The sequence below is a fragment of the Mauremys mutica genome, chromosome 14, assembly GCF_020497125.1.
Source record: "Mauremys mutica isolate MM-2020 ecotype Southern chromosome 14, ASM2049712v1, whole genome shotgun sequence".
NCBI classification, from domain to species: Eukaryota; Metazoa; Chordata; order Testudines; family Geoemydidae; genus Mauremys; species Mauremys mutica.
The window spans coordinates 14,634,804-14,652,999 of NC_059085.1; the positions used below are offsets into that span (position 1 = coordinate 14,634,804).

An 18,196-nucleotide genomic window follows, 5' to 3' on the forward strand; every position below is an offset into this window, starting at 1 on the left:
TTCACCCATCTCTAGCTATTACATGCCTCTCATTACACCAAACTATCAATGAATTCTAGCTCACTTAGTAAAAGAGTAGGAAACCAGTGCTCTGTAGCAAGTTATAGCAATGTCTTCTGCTTTTTGCATAATGACACAATACCTGCAGCATTTTCCATCTAAAAATATAAAATGAGAAAAGATTTAAAAGCAGTTGATTCATTTAGAGAGAATCTCCATAGCACTCATGCCATAGCTTAGCCATTGTTACCAGTATGAATTCCTCACCATTCAGCAAGGTTACCAACCCTGATTCACATTTTCGTTAGACGTATTATGAAGGAAGATTCATTAATTGATCAGTGAACGTGTCTATTAAAGACTTGCAGGGAATTTACAGCACTAGGACCAATCTACAGCAATCTTCATGTTAGTGGGAGAATGCCCAGATATCCAAGCTACCCTGATCCTAAATTTTCAGGGTTAGTTCAAGCTGGAGTTGATCATGTCCAATGTGGCACATTATATTACACTCAGGAATGCAGCCATGACATTTCATACCATAGAAATGCCATAAACAATGTTCTAGATTGGATTAAGTTCTGCAAACTGGTAAATTCAGCACTTGACCAACTTTACTCTTGGTGGCTGTACATCTGTTGGTCTCATGGGCAGCGTGCTAGGAAATTTAGCTTGGTGACATAAAAAGATGAATTTGTCCACTGGTAGCTGAGAGCTGCCAGGCTTTGTAGTTAGATATTTGGGAGGGGGTGGGTTGCAGAGGGAAAGTTGGTTGTTTTTTAAATGTAATGTGCTTCATTAGTTTCTACATTCATCAGGTACAGAGTCCTTCACAACAGCCTTCTGGAAATTCCCGTTCCTTGCCTTTGAGTTATTCAGAGCCTGTTACAAGAAAGGCCCTTCCAAGTTAATCATCTCTCACCCAACTGACCTAGAATCTTGAACTCTAGAAATATTTCTCACCTTTTTCCAGGTGAGGTCCAGCTTCTAGCATCACCTCATAGTCATCCCACAGAAGACTCTGTTTGGCATTGCTAATGCTGCTTTCCCCCCTGCTCCCCCCCTTTGAGTTGCACATATTTCACTGCTTTCCTTTGAAAACTAGGTCCCTTTCTGTAATATTTGATCAACAAGTGGCAAGGCACAGAGCGGTTTCCTTCTCATGTGATTAAAAGCAAAGTTGGTAGGAAGGAGTAGGAGTGAGAGGGGGAGGATAAAAATGTATTAGTACAATTAGAAACAAAACCGAAGGATGGTTAACAAAGCAGCTAGGGTGTGTATAAAAGTGGTGATTAGGCAAGTGATAGGCACCTACTGCAATGAGAGTAGTGCTTGCTGGAATCCACCTTTCAATGTAAGGGGCAGGAGTCTTCTCAAAACAAAAGTCCCCACAACCACGCAAGACTTGGTTTTTAAAGCATTATGATCTTCCATCCCTGATCTGCTGGGAGCCAGTCTTCAGTATATACCTATCCCAAGGCATCCTTTTGCCCTATTCCTCTTCATCTAAACTATGGCTCTAGTCCACACCTTTTCTGTTCACTTCCAGCCTCCGTGCCCGCCCCACTTTACATCCCTTAATTGGTTTTTCATTACCAAATCGAGGTTCTTCACTGGTCCACGGTTAATTTACTAAGTGCCTACAGCACCTGAATGTCTCTGCATGGCATTCATGTTCAGATGGTACATAATTTTTTTGATAGAATTAAGTTATTTGCTTTGTAATAAATGAGAATTTAAATAACTGTTCTTCAAGGGAAATTAAATTAGGCCTAAAAGCTGCCCCTTACGGTAGAAACCTTAATGCCAGGATTTACTTTCTTTGTGTCTTCAAACTAATCCTCCAGGCCTGGAAACTCCTCAGCCCTCTAAACCTGTGCAGGGATAGCTATTTTTGAGGGTCTGCTGGGATCTACTGTTGCTGGGGAAAGGTACCTGCATTCGCGAATGTGCTTACTACTTATAAGAAAATAGAAAGCTTTCAAAGAAGCTGGAAATGCTTTTAGTCAGCTCATTTGGTTAGGGGTTTTTGCACCAGAGTATACTGTTACCTGGCATTTACCCCAGCTTTTAGGATCTTTACATCTTAGTTATTTTCTCCCACCCCCCGCTTTACTATCCACCTTTTCAAGAGTTTCATGGCTGTGAGAACACGCACCGAGGCTCTGAGCCCTGGGGCCCTGTAACCAAATCTTTCAACGGTTTTCATGTTGGAAAGTCCCAATTCTGCTCTCATACCTAGTGGAGTGTAGCTCAGGCGTAACTCCACTGAAGTCAGTGCAGTTACACCAGAGCAAGACTGGTGTGAGGAGACTGAGGCCCAAAGTATTGCGTCTGTGACTTGTCAGTGCATCCTTAGACGTGCCTAGCTTTTCAATGATTTCTTAGGCTTTTTTCTACACTTGTTATGCTGTCTTTAATTAGACACATGCAGGTTAAATGCTAGAAAAGGAAGAGAAGGGACATGGCACAGAACCAAATATAGCAAGCCAAAGGACCAAAATGCTTGGTACACCACTAGATTTGCCCTTCATCTTCTCTCCTTTTTATAATCCTGATTTTTAAGAGTCAGAGGAGAGGTTTCATAGAGGTTAAGGCCAGAAGAAACCATCAGCTCAGCTAGTCTGACCTCTTGTATATTCCAGAGCATTAGATTTCACCCTGATAGATCAAAACATTTCAGTCCTCAGGAAACTAAACTGTGTCATACGCAGCAAACAGAAGAGACCAGAGTGCCACCACTGCCAGAAGCCTTGCAATGGCAGAGAACTGGAGTAAGTGAGATGATCCCAGCAGGCAAACAATGCCCTACAGTGGAAGGCAATCCCTCCCCAACCATCCCCTGACCCCCAACTCCCTGTCAATCTGAATTTGGGGGAAATTCCTTCCTTACTCCTAGCACTGGTGCTCAGTTAGACCCTAAGCATATGAGTAAGACACTCCAGACAGGATTCTCTACCCGCTCAGAGAACTGGTCCACCTTTTTCTGTCTTATCTCCAGCTCTGGCCCATCTTTGATGCTTCAGAGGAAGTCCCCACTCCTTACTCCCATTTAGCCAGTTTGTTCTGTATCTGTGGGTAGGGGAGGGATGCTTCCTGATGGTTTTCAGGTGACCAGATGAAGCCCTGAAACATGACATTTGATTTTAGTTATGTTAATACAGAGCTGCATATCTTCTAAGCATTCTGAGGTGAATTGTTAAGTATACTTTCTCTCATATAAGTAAAGCTGTATACATATCTCTGGTAGAAGTAGAATAGGGTGACCAGATGTCCCCAATTTTTATAGGGACAGTCCCAATATTTGGGGCTTTTTCTTATATAGGCTCCTATTACCCTCCACCTGGTCCCGATTTTTCACACTTGCTGTCTGGTCACCCTAAAGCAGAATAATGGAAATGAATGCATGTGGTACACTGCCTCATCTTTGCCTACTACAGGCAAGGGACATATAACTTTTCTGAGTGTTTGATACCTTCATTTAGAGAGTGATTTACTTGGGAACAGGCACTTTTTTTTTTTCTATCAATACCAAGGGAGTATTGACTGCAAATATCTTGTTGTCCCAGACCTTTCCAGCAGATGTCACTACAGTGACAGTGTTTCCAAACAGGAGCTAAAGATAGTAAATGTAAAAATGAACAAGTAAGCGTCACAAGCTCTCCTATACAGCCAGAATCCGCTGAAACAGGAGGAGGAAATCTTAACTGCAACTCTACTGTGTAAAGTTTAGCTCTATTGCTGTTTGGTAGGGATTAACTAAGGCTAAGGTATTTTTTTACATCGTTCTTTGCAACAGAACTGAGTTGGGTAACCACTGTCAGAAATTAATAACCAGTGCCTCCTTCAAGGACAATCCTAGAATGGCTAGTTCTGTAGTCTCCCTGTGTTGTTCTTGCACTTAATGCCTAAAATAAGAAATGAAAAGGAAATAGCTTTTCCCCCATTCTAACTGAGAGGTGGATATGAAGCTGTTAATTTCCTGTGTACACTCACATACAGAGATGATATCTCCCAAGATGTCCCATTTTTCTCACTACACTATCAATAAGGTCACATTTGTTTGACTAAAACTACTATGAATTTGTATTTTAAACAATTATTATTTTAGAAATTGCCATTTCTTAGCCATCACACCTTTGTAATGGCTTCATATGGGAGTGCACTAGGAGCATGTAAAAGTTTCCCATCTCTTCTTAACGGATGAAAATTCATGCAATACAAAGTTAAAAGGAGTTGTGGTGTCAAACCACTGACAAAGGGTGGAAACTGGGTTATGAATCAGACAGCAGGCTTCAATGCTAAATTCAATCAGCGAAGTCACCATCAGGTACCTGTTGGAGTCTCTCAAGTACTTTTCAGTTTAACCATAGCAAAAAATTCTTATCACTGCTTTCTGCTACACTCTGCTAGAGAGCCTGAGTGTTAATTCATGTAATCCAGCACTTAATCACAATTAACATTTTAATATCCTTGTACTAGGAGCTTTCCAAATATGGTCCATTCCCTGAAGAGCTAAATATAAAGATGAAAGCTTGAGCAAAGAGTTAAACATACAAAGTAATCAGGATAAGGACTGGAGAACAAGTATGTGCCTTAACAAGTATTATATAGTGAGAGGAAGACAGGAGCTACACATAAGGGAGAAATGGGCTTTGAAGCAGAAGGCAGGGGCAGAGAGTCTGGCAATGGAGGAGTTGGGAGGGAGTGAGTAGCCAGTAAGGTGAGGAATGAATGTCCACATTAAAAATGATTAAAGCAGAGTCAATGGTGCCCAGGGCAGCGGGAAGGGTCCCTGCTCAGTTCAGTGCACAAGCAAGGAGTAATTTGTTTTTTGAATGGGAGGCAGGGAGAGAAGGATGTATCCAATTTGTGTCCCACAGGCATGCTGTTTGTCTCCCTCTGCTGAGGAGCCCAGGCTTGGTGCTCTTGGGGAGGATGCTGCAGCATAAGTGTGCCATTGCTGTTGTCCTGGTATAGAAGGGCCTCTCTTTTGCCATCATTGCTCCAGATCCTGGATCACAGAAAGAACCCAAACCACTGACTTCTGGTAAAGGGACTTTCCTCAGCAGAATTGCCACCACTGTCTAGTTATCTGGAAGGACAAAATACTCCTTTCACAGCATTGCCATTTTCATGATGCCTGGAATAAAAATTGGGTCCAACTATGCCACAGGATGTGGAACAGACCTGAAAACAGGTGCAAGTGTTAACTAATCCTGAGGACTCAAGCTACCATTTTCATCATTTAGTTTTCCCCTGGCTGGAGTACATATTCTCTAACCCCTTAATGAACCAGTCTTCAGCTGTCTTAGATCTTAGCTGTGGTGGTGGAGCTGTGGTATCCCAGGATATTAGAGACAAGGTGGGGTGAGGTAATATCTTTTTTTATGGGACTAATTTCTATTGGTGAGATGTTTCCACAGAGCTCTTCTTTCAGTTACCTGAAGAAGAGCTGTGTGTAAGTTTGGTCCAATAAAAGATATTACCTTGTCTCTCATATCCTGTCAGTCTCCACTTCTTTTTCTTGAAGTAGCTACAAAGCATTGATCTATATTGCTAATGTTACTGTATACTAATTACATACCTGCTAATTATAGTGGGGAAAATGGGGAGTAGTGTTCAAACATCCAGCACTATATTTAGTAAATCTCATATATAATTACTTAGCATTACATCACTGGCACAGTGGCCAGCCTTTCTGGTCTATAAATAGGGACCATCAGTAAAGATAAACAGGCCACACTCTGAATAGCCGACATTAAATTGATCAATGCTCTCACAGGGCCATGTGATTTGAGATCCTTGCCTGCCCCACCTGGACAGGTGCACCATTGCTAAACAGACTAAACTTGGAATTTGTTTAACTGAGATATGGGTTTAATATAATTACACATACTATCTCCTAGGCAGCTAGAAAACAGAGTTCATAACCAATTAATCTTTCTGTAGTTCATTAAGCTGCTTGGAAGAGACCAATCTTTTCAAAATCAGTAGCCTTACTGAGGTTCTGACTTATGCTACACTGATTTCTTGGATTGATGCACAAAATCACTGCATTATTTAAGCTCTCCATTAGGACTGTATCTGAACCCTGGGCACAGTAGGGAAAGGAGTCTTCCATCTACAATGGGGAAAGGAATCACTTCACAAGCACCAGTTCCAAGGACTACAACAGGGGTAGGGGTGACTGGATCTGTAGTAACAGAGCTCCAGAAGCCTGACTCCACAGTGCAAGCAGTGCAGATGGACTAGGCACTTCCAAGCATCTGCAATCACATATATTGGTTGATTATTCACTTTTGGTGAGTGAAGTAAATTTCACTCACCAACTTGAATTCCATAAAAACTTTATTCTAAATCTCTGAAAGTATTAATATGCAGGTCAAGACATCGTGTAGAAATACTGTTTAGCTCTTGACGCTACTACTTTTAGTTTTTATATTGCATTTGTCACCGCAGTAACACACAAGCACCTCTGCAGTATAATGAAACTGGGTATACAACAGGTGCTAGTGAAGTGTCTGTCATTTAGATACAGACTTCCACAAGGTCTAGGAATATTTTAACTGTGGTTCTTAGACTGTCAGCTTTGGAACACTTCCATGCTGTCCATGCAACTACTTCTCTCCCCTTGTTGAAGCAACGGTTAGGGTTTACACAATGATGGCTGATTTTAGCCTAGTCCTGGGCTCCTCAGCTTTTCAGATACTCTACTATTGCCCCACCCACCCTTTGTCAATCACCTCTTTGCATCCTGCAAGGCAACATTTTGTCGGTCTTTGTCAGATGTTTCTTTGGCATAAATTCAGGAGTAAACAGATTTCTGGATGAAATGAAAATCAGATGAATTGAACATGTATGAGGACAGAAGACTGCAGTTTGTGACTATAATAGATCAGTGAGAGCTGCAAGCACGGAGCAGGTTCAGTACTGAAACAATGTTGTACAGGGTGAGAGAGGAAAGATACAACAGATGCAAAGAGCAGATGTAAACAAACAAAATTCAGCTCACTTTAATATGCTAGATGCATGTTCATTTGACATTCTTAGTCCTATTCTAATGTCCTTACATGCAACCAAGTGTGTGGTTTTTTTTTTTTTGGTGTGGATGTGGAATCAGGAGTTGAGAGATTGGAGGGGAAGGAAGAGAGGCACACAAGCTAGAACTGATGCATGAAATTGAATATTCACCACCTTTTGATAAAATACTAAAGCAAGCATCTTGCCTCTAATGACAGCAAAAAGGCTATAATTTTATGAATGAAGATTACTGTTTACCATGGAGAAAAAGATCACAATAGTGACTAGTATTTCATTGTAAATGGGTGAGCTTGATACTCAAGTGATACCTGAGTGATTAGTAGCAGTTTGTGTACTCTCCCATTATGCTTTACTAAGGCTAATTCATTCTGAACTGCAAGAGTATTGCCATTTCAGTCCAGGGCTAGTTTGTACCAAAATATGCAGCCATTTGGTGATATTAACAAGCATCATACATTTGATACCCCACATAGCAGTGAAATATAGCTGTTCAGCAGTGTAAGCCTAGTGGATTAAAAACAATTTTACTTAACTCCTACATCGGTGATGTATTTCAATAAACAGTGACACATTATGTATTTTCTTATTTATTTCAACACTATGATTTAAGAGCCTAAAATACAAGTTCTTCCCTTTGTATTTCTCAAATAGCACTGCAATCATAACTTACAAAATGTTTAAAATACAAAATGTACATGAAATTACAATACAAGGCTCTGTAAACATCTAGAACTTAATCTTTAGTCAATGTTTATTGTCCCATTTTTAAATATAAAACTTTAATTTGAACAATTTTCAAACCTCAAGGAATGACATCCATTATGTGTATCAAAAATAGAGTTTCAAAGCTTTGTTTGCATCAGAACAAAATTGTCATTTTTCTCTTTGGTTTATAAAGGATGGCAGTTCCACTGATATAATTATAAGATTTAATAGAGGAAGTCTGATTGCTAGGTTTGTGGTTAAATTCAGAAACTTAAGTTACTTTTTCATGGCCCACCTCTAATGTGCCAAATATTTCTCAATCTTTAGTCTTAACATTGATCCTCCATAGAAGACAGACTACTATTAAGGCTTTCCTTCATGTTTAAAATCTAAACATCAGTATGGAAAGCAGGGACTGAGGAAGGGCAAGAAAGTGGATGCCGACAAATGATCAAATCACAAGGTATGTATTGTAAAATTAAATTTGCATAGTCCAATGGAGATTGTGTGCTTTTAACAGTCTTTACAGTATCGCACATGCCAAAATAAAATTAAGACCCTTGTACTGAAGCTTTTACAAGGCAAATACAAAAACTGTTTTAGTATCCAAAAGCTATATTTAAATAGGAAAGCATCTCTAGGTCTACAGGCATCAAGGTATTTAAAGGCATCAGAAGATTTAGTGCATAGCAACTCTGGATTGTATGGGCTCGCGGATTTTAGGTACAGTATGAATTCCAGCTACTCGCTCTAAGGACTTGCAAGGAGAAGAGGCTGTACCAGTCGTTAGGAGCACAAAACCCACACAAGTATGAACAGGTCAAAATGAGAGTCCTCCCACACACATTGATTCAACAGACCCAGTACATTAAATGAAAACTGGAACACACCTTGCACCAGCACACAACCTACAGTGATTGAAACAGTGTTATAAAAACGTAACACGCTGTAGTTCTGAACACTTCAGTGTTTTAGCATGTTTAACGTTAATGTGAGTAGGGATAGTAACTAGAGAAGCACCTGAGGGACAGTTACAATTCTTTTCAAATGATAGAACTGCCAAAATAACTATTTTGAGAGACACTTACACTAATGTACAGTACATTAACGGAAAGGATGCTTAGCTTCCCAGAATACATAGTCTGTCAGAAATGAATCTATCTGTATAGTGGCCTCACCATAAACTTATTTGAAAAATAATAATTAAAAATTACCACCATGGTAGTCCCAGATAGCTTAGAAGGAAGTTCCATTTCCACCAACTTTTCAAATGTATGTTTTTTTCTAAAGCTCCATGATCCAAACAAACACAAAGAGATATTCTATATCCTTTAACAGTATTGCTAGAACATTACATCTAAACATGTATAGCACATTGGTATTTCATATGCAAGAGGTTCTATGTAAACTTCCCCCTGCTGTGCTGCCAATACATGTGCTACCACAAAACCTATATTTACTATAGTGGGTTTTTATTCCTAATGACCTCAATAATGGAGTCCATTTAAGACTTTCTTTGTGTTACTGTAACTTAAGAACATGTATAAACAAAACAGCTTCATTTCTCCAAAACAAGGACATGTCCTGTACATGTATTGATTGCAATGAAAATACCCTCAAATATCTGAACTAATTCAATGTTATCATCCCCTTGAATGTATTTGCTTTTCATCGTAACTAGAATGAATAATGGTTATTTCAACAGAAGAACAGAAATCTGGACTAAAAACAATTTCAAGTATGAAAGTGTACTTCTGATCTTATTTTGCTATATATGACTCTTTTTTTGTATACCCTGTATGTTCCACATCAGACAGGTCTGTAAACTACAACCTCTTGGGAAATACTTAACATGGCCTAAATTAGCGGTTTCAGATCCTCTTCTAGGTTTCTAATCAGAGGCCCGAGGTTTTAAAAGCCATGTAGTGTAAACATTACTATCTGATGAAGTGGGTAAGGTGAGGAAAATACATAATTTCAAACAAACTGTAAGGAATTAATATCACAGTCATTGTCTCATACATTATTTTCCTCTGAAATAAATTCTGCTTTATAAATTTACCATTAACTATGGGCAAATTACTCAAATGTATTTCCTTTAAAGCACTCTCATAGTAAGTTTCTTTTTATCAGATAAATGTTCATAGTTCAAATTTAAGACATTGCAATGTCAAATTGGCAGGATTTAGGCAGATGAACATAATAGAATAGGGATGTAAGCAAATGATTTACTGCATGGAAAATATTAGAGCTACTGAAGATTGGTGTATTTCATAGTGATAAAACACTTAAATCCTCTGCAAATATCAAAATTCCCCCTTGTCTAACATGGCTTTGAAATTAAGGTTCTTTACATCAAAATCCTAGTTTTTCAAATGTATAGTTTCTATGAAAAAGCTATTTCAGTAAGGAGCCTGTGCTAACAAAGTACAGGAAGATATAAAAGTTAAATTTTGGAATGTCATTTCTATCCCAACACTTCCATGATGGAATGGTCTCTTTGCAGCCTATCAAATAACATTTTCAGTTTATAAAGAAGTGCAGATCTACATTTGGCTTGGCTTCCTATGAATCAAAGAAAGAAAACACTAAAGTATTTTTATACACAATGGCTTCCAAGGCATTGGCTTAAGATGACAGGTTTGTTTGTTTTTTTGCCTCTGGAAGATTTCATTATAAAAAGTTATCTTTTAAACAATATAAGCTTAAAGGCTGTTCAGAATGACCAAAGGTGTACAAAACTGTCAATTACAATTCTACTACTTCTAAGGGAAAGCAGCACACTGAAGATGTGTATTAAATTTTTCTCCACATTCAGTACTGTGAATATTAGAAGAGCAAAACTAACATCTCCACACATTTTAAGCATTTACAATATAAAAGTATTCTATTTAAATGTAAAACAGCAAAGCTCATTTGTAATTTTTAACCGGTTAAAATATCTTGTCTTTCTTCTTGGTGTCCATTTACTCAGTCATTTTTTACAGCACTCGAGAAACTAGAATTAGAAATGCTCTGTCTCTACAGCAAATGTAACCCACTAAAAGGGCGATGCAAGGATCCATTGTTCCAGTCTATAAAAGGCCACAAGAGTTGGAAGCACAGTGAGTGTAAGAGAAGGGGCTGAAGAAGAAATATTCAGAGAAAACTTGAAAGATTTCATGGATGCTTAGCTGCTTTTAGACTCCATCCGATATTTCTGTCTCCAGAGATCCAGGGCATGTATGTGGAGATTGGCCGGACACTGTTGCTCCATGTGACACTGAGATCTGTGACATATCTCTTCCTATGATTTCATTCACTAAAAAAAAAATATAAAAAGTTATACAATTATAACTGACAGCTACTGTAAATACACCAACCTAATGTCTGGGTGTTACTTTTTCCAGAAGTGCAATATTCATTAGTATACCCTTCTGAAAAATCTATCAACCCTATAAACTAAGATGCAGTCAGTAAGTAGCAGAAGGTGAAACAGAACAAACTACAGTAACATTAACAAATGAAAATTAAAGCATATTTGTATCACTACATTCATTCCAGACAGCTTCTAAACACCCCTAAGACAATGACTTAAAAAAAACAAGTCTGTGTGGTTTAAAGAAATAAGGGACTAAAAAGAACTCCGAGGCACAGTGTAGGCAGGTACAGTTCAGGTGTTCCTATGCAGTTGTTCCTGTTGCAGGCCTCATCAGACCACAGACAGCAATTAACTCAAAGTACATTAACTATAGTTTTGGGGTCTTCAGTCCAAATTCTGAGGAAGTTCTGTAAGTAGAAGTTAGCTTGACTCAATGCTCTCAGGCATGTAAATCTATTTTAGTTCCTCTTCTCATTTCTTAAGTCTGAGAGCTACAACAACTAATCATCTAATAGCAAAAATCCCCTTCCCCTAAAGATTTGTCTCTACATTATGGAAGGATTGGGTCTGATATAAGATGCAGAGAGAGCCTTAAATTCAACTGGAAGACTAGCTTCCAAGCTATTGTTAGAAAGACATTGTAGTTTGCTTTTATGATTGCAATAATTAAGTATGCTTTACAGGCTACAACATCAAGATGGTATAGGCACCCATATAGCTGATTGTTACATTTAAAGTTTGAGAGGGAATATGGTAGTTTACTTCTAAGACACTAATATTCTCAGCTCATTTATGAAAAACTTTAATTTGAAATTATGGCATTTCTAAAATAGTGAGCTCTAGACAAGTTTCTCTTCCAGCAAACAATTTTCTTCAATTTGAATTTTAGTTTAGTAAGAACAGCAGGGTTTAATCCCAAAGTATGACACTAGTTTACTGAGAGAAGCAGCACTGAAATAATCAAAACTCAGCACCAGAAAACATCAGGTGCGTTATTTTGACCCACAGGACTCTATAACTGAGGTCAGGGTTTGGAAACCCTTGTAGAAATATTTATTTTTAATAGGCAAATTTCAATAAAGTCTTACAAATTCAGACCAATACAGTAACACAAGAATATTGGATTAGTAATATTCCAAATGTCACTATGGAAAAGCAAGGTCTGGGAGTGCTTTGTAGCTCAAAAGCTTGTCTCTATCACAAACAAAAATTGGTCCAATAAAAGATATTACCATATCCAGCTTGTCTCCAATATCCTGGGACTGACAAGGCTATACCAACCCCAGGGTACAACAGAAAAAGCATACAAAAGCTGAGCACAAAACAAACTATACTTAGTTTGGAAAATAGACAAAACCAAACAATTTAGTGAGAACTTGTAATGATAAACCTATACTAGATGTTAAAATAAACCATGAAGGCTCCCAAACATTGTGAAGTTGGCATGACCAGTATTAGAAACTGGCACTCTAAGGGGACTTCAACAATTCCCCCCCCCCCCCCCCCCGAAGCATTGGGTATGCACTAGAGTGACATGTGAACTTACTATACAAGTTCTACAGTTGTGACACACTTTCTTTTGTTGTATTTCTAATAAGAGACTTTTTAAAGTATGTGAAAGGTAGAAAACTGCTGAACGTTTTTTATACAGATACCCGTAGAGCAACTGCTGTTCAATGATTAAACTAAACATTATCCAAGACAGGTTTCAGTCTTCACTAAGCAATTCAATTCAGCTTAAGCTGACAACGAATGCTCCCATACTCACACAGGAAAATGATAAAAGGCAAGAACACCATTTCATCTGTTGGTGAACACTTTTCACAAAGCGATCACTATCTGACCTCAGTCCTAATCTTCAAAGGAAACCTGAACAAGTTTCAAAAGATGAGCCTTGGAGCTTAAATTCAGAACTGCCAGACACTAAAAATCATGGGGCTTGTCTACACTACAAAATTAGGTAGACAAGTTATGTCAGCCTACAGCCACCACAGTAATTAAACCAGCTGCTGATGTCCACTACCCTCCTCCTGCCAGTGGTGTGTATGCTCAGCAGGCACGCTTCCACCAACTCAAGTGGGACACTGACAGCCATGCAGGGCTCACAGCTGGAGTCTCCCAACCCCAGGGCTGACAGCCCCAGCTATGAGCCAGGCACTGGGCTCAATTTCACAGCAGGGAGCCTACCAGCAGTGAAACTGGTATCCTCACTCTCCTCCCTGGCCCCTCACCATCCCTCACTGGGAGGTGGCAGCAGGGTTCTGGGCTGCCAGACCTCATGCAGGGCTGACAATCAACAGGCGATGCAAGTAATGCAGTGTCTATACAGACAGTGCATTGCCCTAATTACACTGACCTGAACACTACACCTCTTCTGGAGGTGGAGTTATTAGAACTATGTAGTTGGCATCTTACATCTGCAGGAGCACCATTCTAGTGTAGACACTTGCTGCCTTACATTGACCTAACTGGAGTGTAGGCCATGGTCTTAATAAGGATGCTGAATTTATGGCTTATTACAACAATCTGCAATCCACCAATCTGCCTTTTTGTCTAGGACTACAGGGGTGTTAACCAACCACTTTGAATGTGTGCTAATTACTTATGCTAAACTACCTGTTCAATCTTGTATTTAGCTTTGACACTCTGAGTACCTTTCCCAAACCTGGGGAAGAGCTCTGTGTAGTTCAAAAGCTTGTCTCTCTCCCGCCAACAGAAGCTGGTCCAGTAAAAGATATTACCTCAGCCGCCACCTCTCTCTGCTGCCATACTAGATATTTTAATTTACTCAAATGGTAAACAGATGCATTAATTTTCTGTATTCTGTCATTTGTTTGCAAGATAGCTTATTAAGCTCAATAACAAAGTATAGCATGAGTAAGACTATTGGGGGGGGGCGAGAGGGGGGAAGTTATTTTGTAAAGCAGATATTTGTGACCTGAAATTTGATAGCAGGTCTTATATTAACCTAAAAAAATTATAATGGAAATCTGTTGTGGCTGAAAAGTCAAAAAAGGATGCAATGTGGCTGCCAAGATGAATTAATTTAGCTGAGCTACATTCTATAATTGTTATGAGATTCCTTTCCAGCATATGAAATGAGTTCTATAGGAAATTCATAATCTGAAATCAATTCTTTCAATATTTTAAGTAACTGACAGTATATAACTAACTCAGAGGATTACAAACAACTGTTAACCAATAGTATCTTACATGTATCTTGCTCCTGTATTCTGAACTTGCACTTTACAAATCAGATACTTTGAAATAAGCTGCTTTGCAGATAAAGGTACTTTGTAAGGCATTTACATGTTCTCCTATAGGTAGCACAGTCTTTCAAGTCTCAATACCTGTTCCACAAAGGAGTAGTGGTAATGGTAGAAAGGCACCACCACCAACCTGTTACATCACAACATTAGCACCCAGCAAAATCTTACTGTCCTCCTGTATGCAGTTGAACAGGCCCTTAGGTACAAATCAAACATTACAATTGCTCAGTGCTGCTAAATCTTGGAGCAATACAATAAAAATGAACACAACTAAGATCCTTTTATTCGTTGGAATTATTAGATTGTCACTGTCTAAGTTCTGATAGATGGTTTATTCTGTATTTGGCAACATCACTCAAAACAAAAGTCTCTGCTGTTGACTGTACAGTTCATTCTATTGGAGGTAACATTTTACAGAGTGCTCTGAGACAAGAATATTCACTGAATGAATAGCAATAGGTGAGTAGCATTACAGCTTTACTCATTCTTAAATCACAATAGTTCTATGTATGGTGTACAAGATACTAAAGTACTGAACAATTTTTTTTACTGGCCTTTGATATTCTGGGTTTCTGGTTTTTTGATTAATAGTAGTTACCTGTTCAACTATTTTTCTTTTTCAAGCATTTGAGTGGTTACTATATTTACCATAGTGCTAGATTCATTGACAGTTGCATCACATAGTTATACCAGCAAAATTTAAGTGTAGCCAAAGATTAAATAAATTTGAAGCATCTCCCAACCTCCTTCTGATGTCTGGAAGGGTTAATTTCTCTCACTTTCCCACCCCAGAGCCTCTTGGCAGTTGGTGACAGGGAGGTTCTGTTGTTCCACCCTTTTCCAGAGCCTCCATTTTACTTTGCTGCTGCTTGGAAAGCTCTGAGCAGTAGCAGAAGCACTGGAGCTGTCAGTCTGCAGACTGTGGAATATAATCCACTGATTTACATGTGAAAGTTTTTCTGCACAATCACAACTACTAGTAAGTTAATTTGCTTTAAAATGAAAACTTAAACTCTGCAGAATTTGATGGTTTAGACCTCTAGCTTGCCAAGACTTTCCATCAGTAATTTGACTTTTCAAGCCCATATCGCATCATAGTTTGGGAAACCCAGAGGCACAGCATATATCTTTCACAAAATTGAGATGTAGGGTGTGGAACTCCTTGTGAATAGTTTACTGGAGATATTTACATAATGTACACATTAGCGTTAAAAAGGCAAATATAAAATACTTGGATACATTTAAAAAAGGAAAGAAGGAAAACATTTGGCTTTATGAAGAATGCTACCTCACCTCGGGTACCATAATTAAATTGCCTTTCTGACCAAAATACAGCACTTTAGAAGAAGTAGACAATTGTTAGTTATATGTTGAGGATTAATAAAATTATCAGGTTTCTTCAGTGAAAGTTTTAGTGGATTATTTAGTTTGAGAAGAAGAGTAGAACACTTAACTAAAGTAAATAAAATAGATGGTGCAACAGAATTACACAGTATTTCTCCTTCTACATTCTCCCCCATGGTTATAAACAAGGAGATAACGAAATTAAAGAGGCAAAATATTGAGACATCAAAGGGAATATTTTTGCAGCATATAAAAAGGTTACAAGCACTTCTCTTTGCAGGAAGTAATTAATACATTTTAATACTTTCAGATTTCAGGATGGTCCTGTATTATGTGTTTGTACAGTGCCTAGTACAATGACATCCAGAACTCAAAGCCTCTAAACTGTAATAAGAGTAATTTTTGGTAAAACTCCACAGAAATATAGCATATCAATTTCCTAAGTAAACTAATTCTTTTGAACTTCATGGCTGCAAGATAAGTAGATTTCAGGTTTTTGGGAGGTTGTGTTAATAAATTAGAACCAAATTTAGAATTGCACCCCTTGGCTCAGTGCAGTTCATGCCAGTTATTCTGGAAAACTGCTGACTCCACAACCAAGGCCTGTGGTGAAGCAGAGCAGACAAATTCAATTCAAATTGTTATTGGTTACGTTAACTGTATTATAAAATGGACAGTTTCTGCAATTGTGTGCGTTTTTTATATATACACACACACACACACACACACGCTCCCCGAGTTATGTAAACCCGACATATGCAAATCAGAGCTTACGGAAAAAGTAGGAGGGTTTTTTTGGGGGGGCGTAATGGTTGGAGATACGTTTCCAACTTACACAAAATTCAAGTTATGCAAGGCTTTCCGGACAGTAACTGTGCACAAAAGTAACAGTTATTCATCTAATGTTTACACAAGACAAGGTTTTCATATGAAAGTTTACATGGATGTTTCAGAGATTCTGCATGTAGCATACTCAACAATATTCCTTTAATTAGCTTGCATTTGTTTGTTCTGTTAATTAAGACGTAATGTATATAAAAATGTAGGTGTTACTGACACTGCAAAAAAAATTCTATGGAGGAATGAAAATTACTCTAGCACTTTAATTCAATCCTACACAAAATAAAAAAATATGCATTGCACTTTTAAGATTAAGGGCATAAATTAAAGATGAATGTGTCAGAAACATACACTATACAATATCATTGGTCTACTGATTAAATGCCAAAGCTTGCCCCTACAATTAGTCAAATATTTATCTGCTTTTTTAAAAAACCCACAATATGAAATAAATTGTTAGTCTAGTTTTTTTACTTACCAAAAATGGTATCTTGGTTTTATTTTAATATTTTGCTTAAACTTGAACCAAGGGAGGTTTTTTTGGTATTTGTTACTTTAAATTAAAAAATTCATTTGCAGTTTGGGGCTACATGGTAACTGCAGCTTACATTGCAACAGTCATCATTCCTAGCCTCTCCATAACGCATCAAAGAAAATTTTAAATATATTTTAAAATTCGGACACAAATGATTTAACAATACCTTGTTGAAAACCCTAGTGCAAACTACTTTTAATCATGTGGGTACATCTCAAGGCAGAATAAGCATAATTACTATTTATACTATTTGTTGCTGGGCATGGGAAAATGTGAGTAACTCAACCTCACATGCTCTTCTCTCATTATGTGATTAATATTTACATTATTACCAACTGACTTATGGTCACAATTTAATCAGTATTTTTTGAAAACAGTATGAAGCTCATTTTGATCAGTCTGTTTTTGTTGTTAGTGGAAATACATGATACTCTATCATGAGACTGATGAAAATGACTTAATTGATACTTTTTGCTGCCCAAGTAGCAGTTTTTCATGAAGTTGGCAATTTAATGTAATTCCTGGTAAACAATTAGAAATTCAATTGCAGATGAAAGTATTGCAATAGAGTTGAGGTGTAAATTTTCTGGATTTAAAGGTGATCAAGTATTTATTACTCCATGTTTAACCCTAAAAACCAAGAACAATTTTTGGGACCTTATTTCAGAATGTGCTGAGCTCCTGAAACGCTCATCGATTTAATAGGAAACAACTCTATCTAGCACCTCTAAGGTCAGGCCCTTAATAATCGGAAGTAATGTCTTTGGGGGGGCGGAGGGGGGGAGGGTGCGGCGGCAAATCACTTAATCACATATGCTTACCAACACAGAAATTTTGAAGCTCTCTGCTTATGCCTTACAAAAATTGGAGAATATAAAGGATGAACTTCTCATTTAAATACATAGTGTTATACTATAGTCTTGAAATAAGCATCTAAAGATTTCAATGTAAACCCTTCGATAATACTGTATAGTAAAGGCAGTAAAATCAAATGATAGCGATTGTAGTTGGTAGTACAAATAGATTTGAGAATTTTACCTTAACAGGTAAATTGCAATGATTTAGTCCTTTTAAAAATTTTTGATCTTTGAAAATTTC

General features: G+C 38.0%; 1 protein-coding gene across 3 annotated transcripts in view; it reads right to left on the minus strand.

Annotated features, from left to right (window-relative positions):
- Positions 1-9,406: 9,406 nt before the first annotated feature.
- Positions 9,407-18,196, minus strand: part of NFATC3 (nuclear factor of activated T cells 3) — a 151,149-nt gene continuing 142,359 nt past the window's right edge. For all 3 annotated transcript variants that reach the window (XM_044987265.1, XM_044987267.1, XM_044987266.1), the window contains one exon: positions 9,407-11,050. In XM_044987265.1, the coding sequence (XP_044843200.1) occupies positions 10,929-11,050 (122 nt within the window). In that variant the 3' untranslated portion in view covers positions 9,407-10,928. The remainder of the gene's footprint in view (positions 11,051-18,196) is intronic.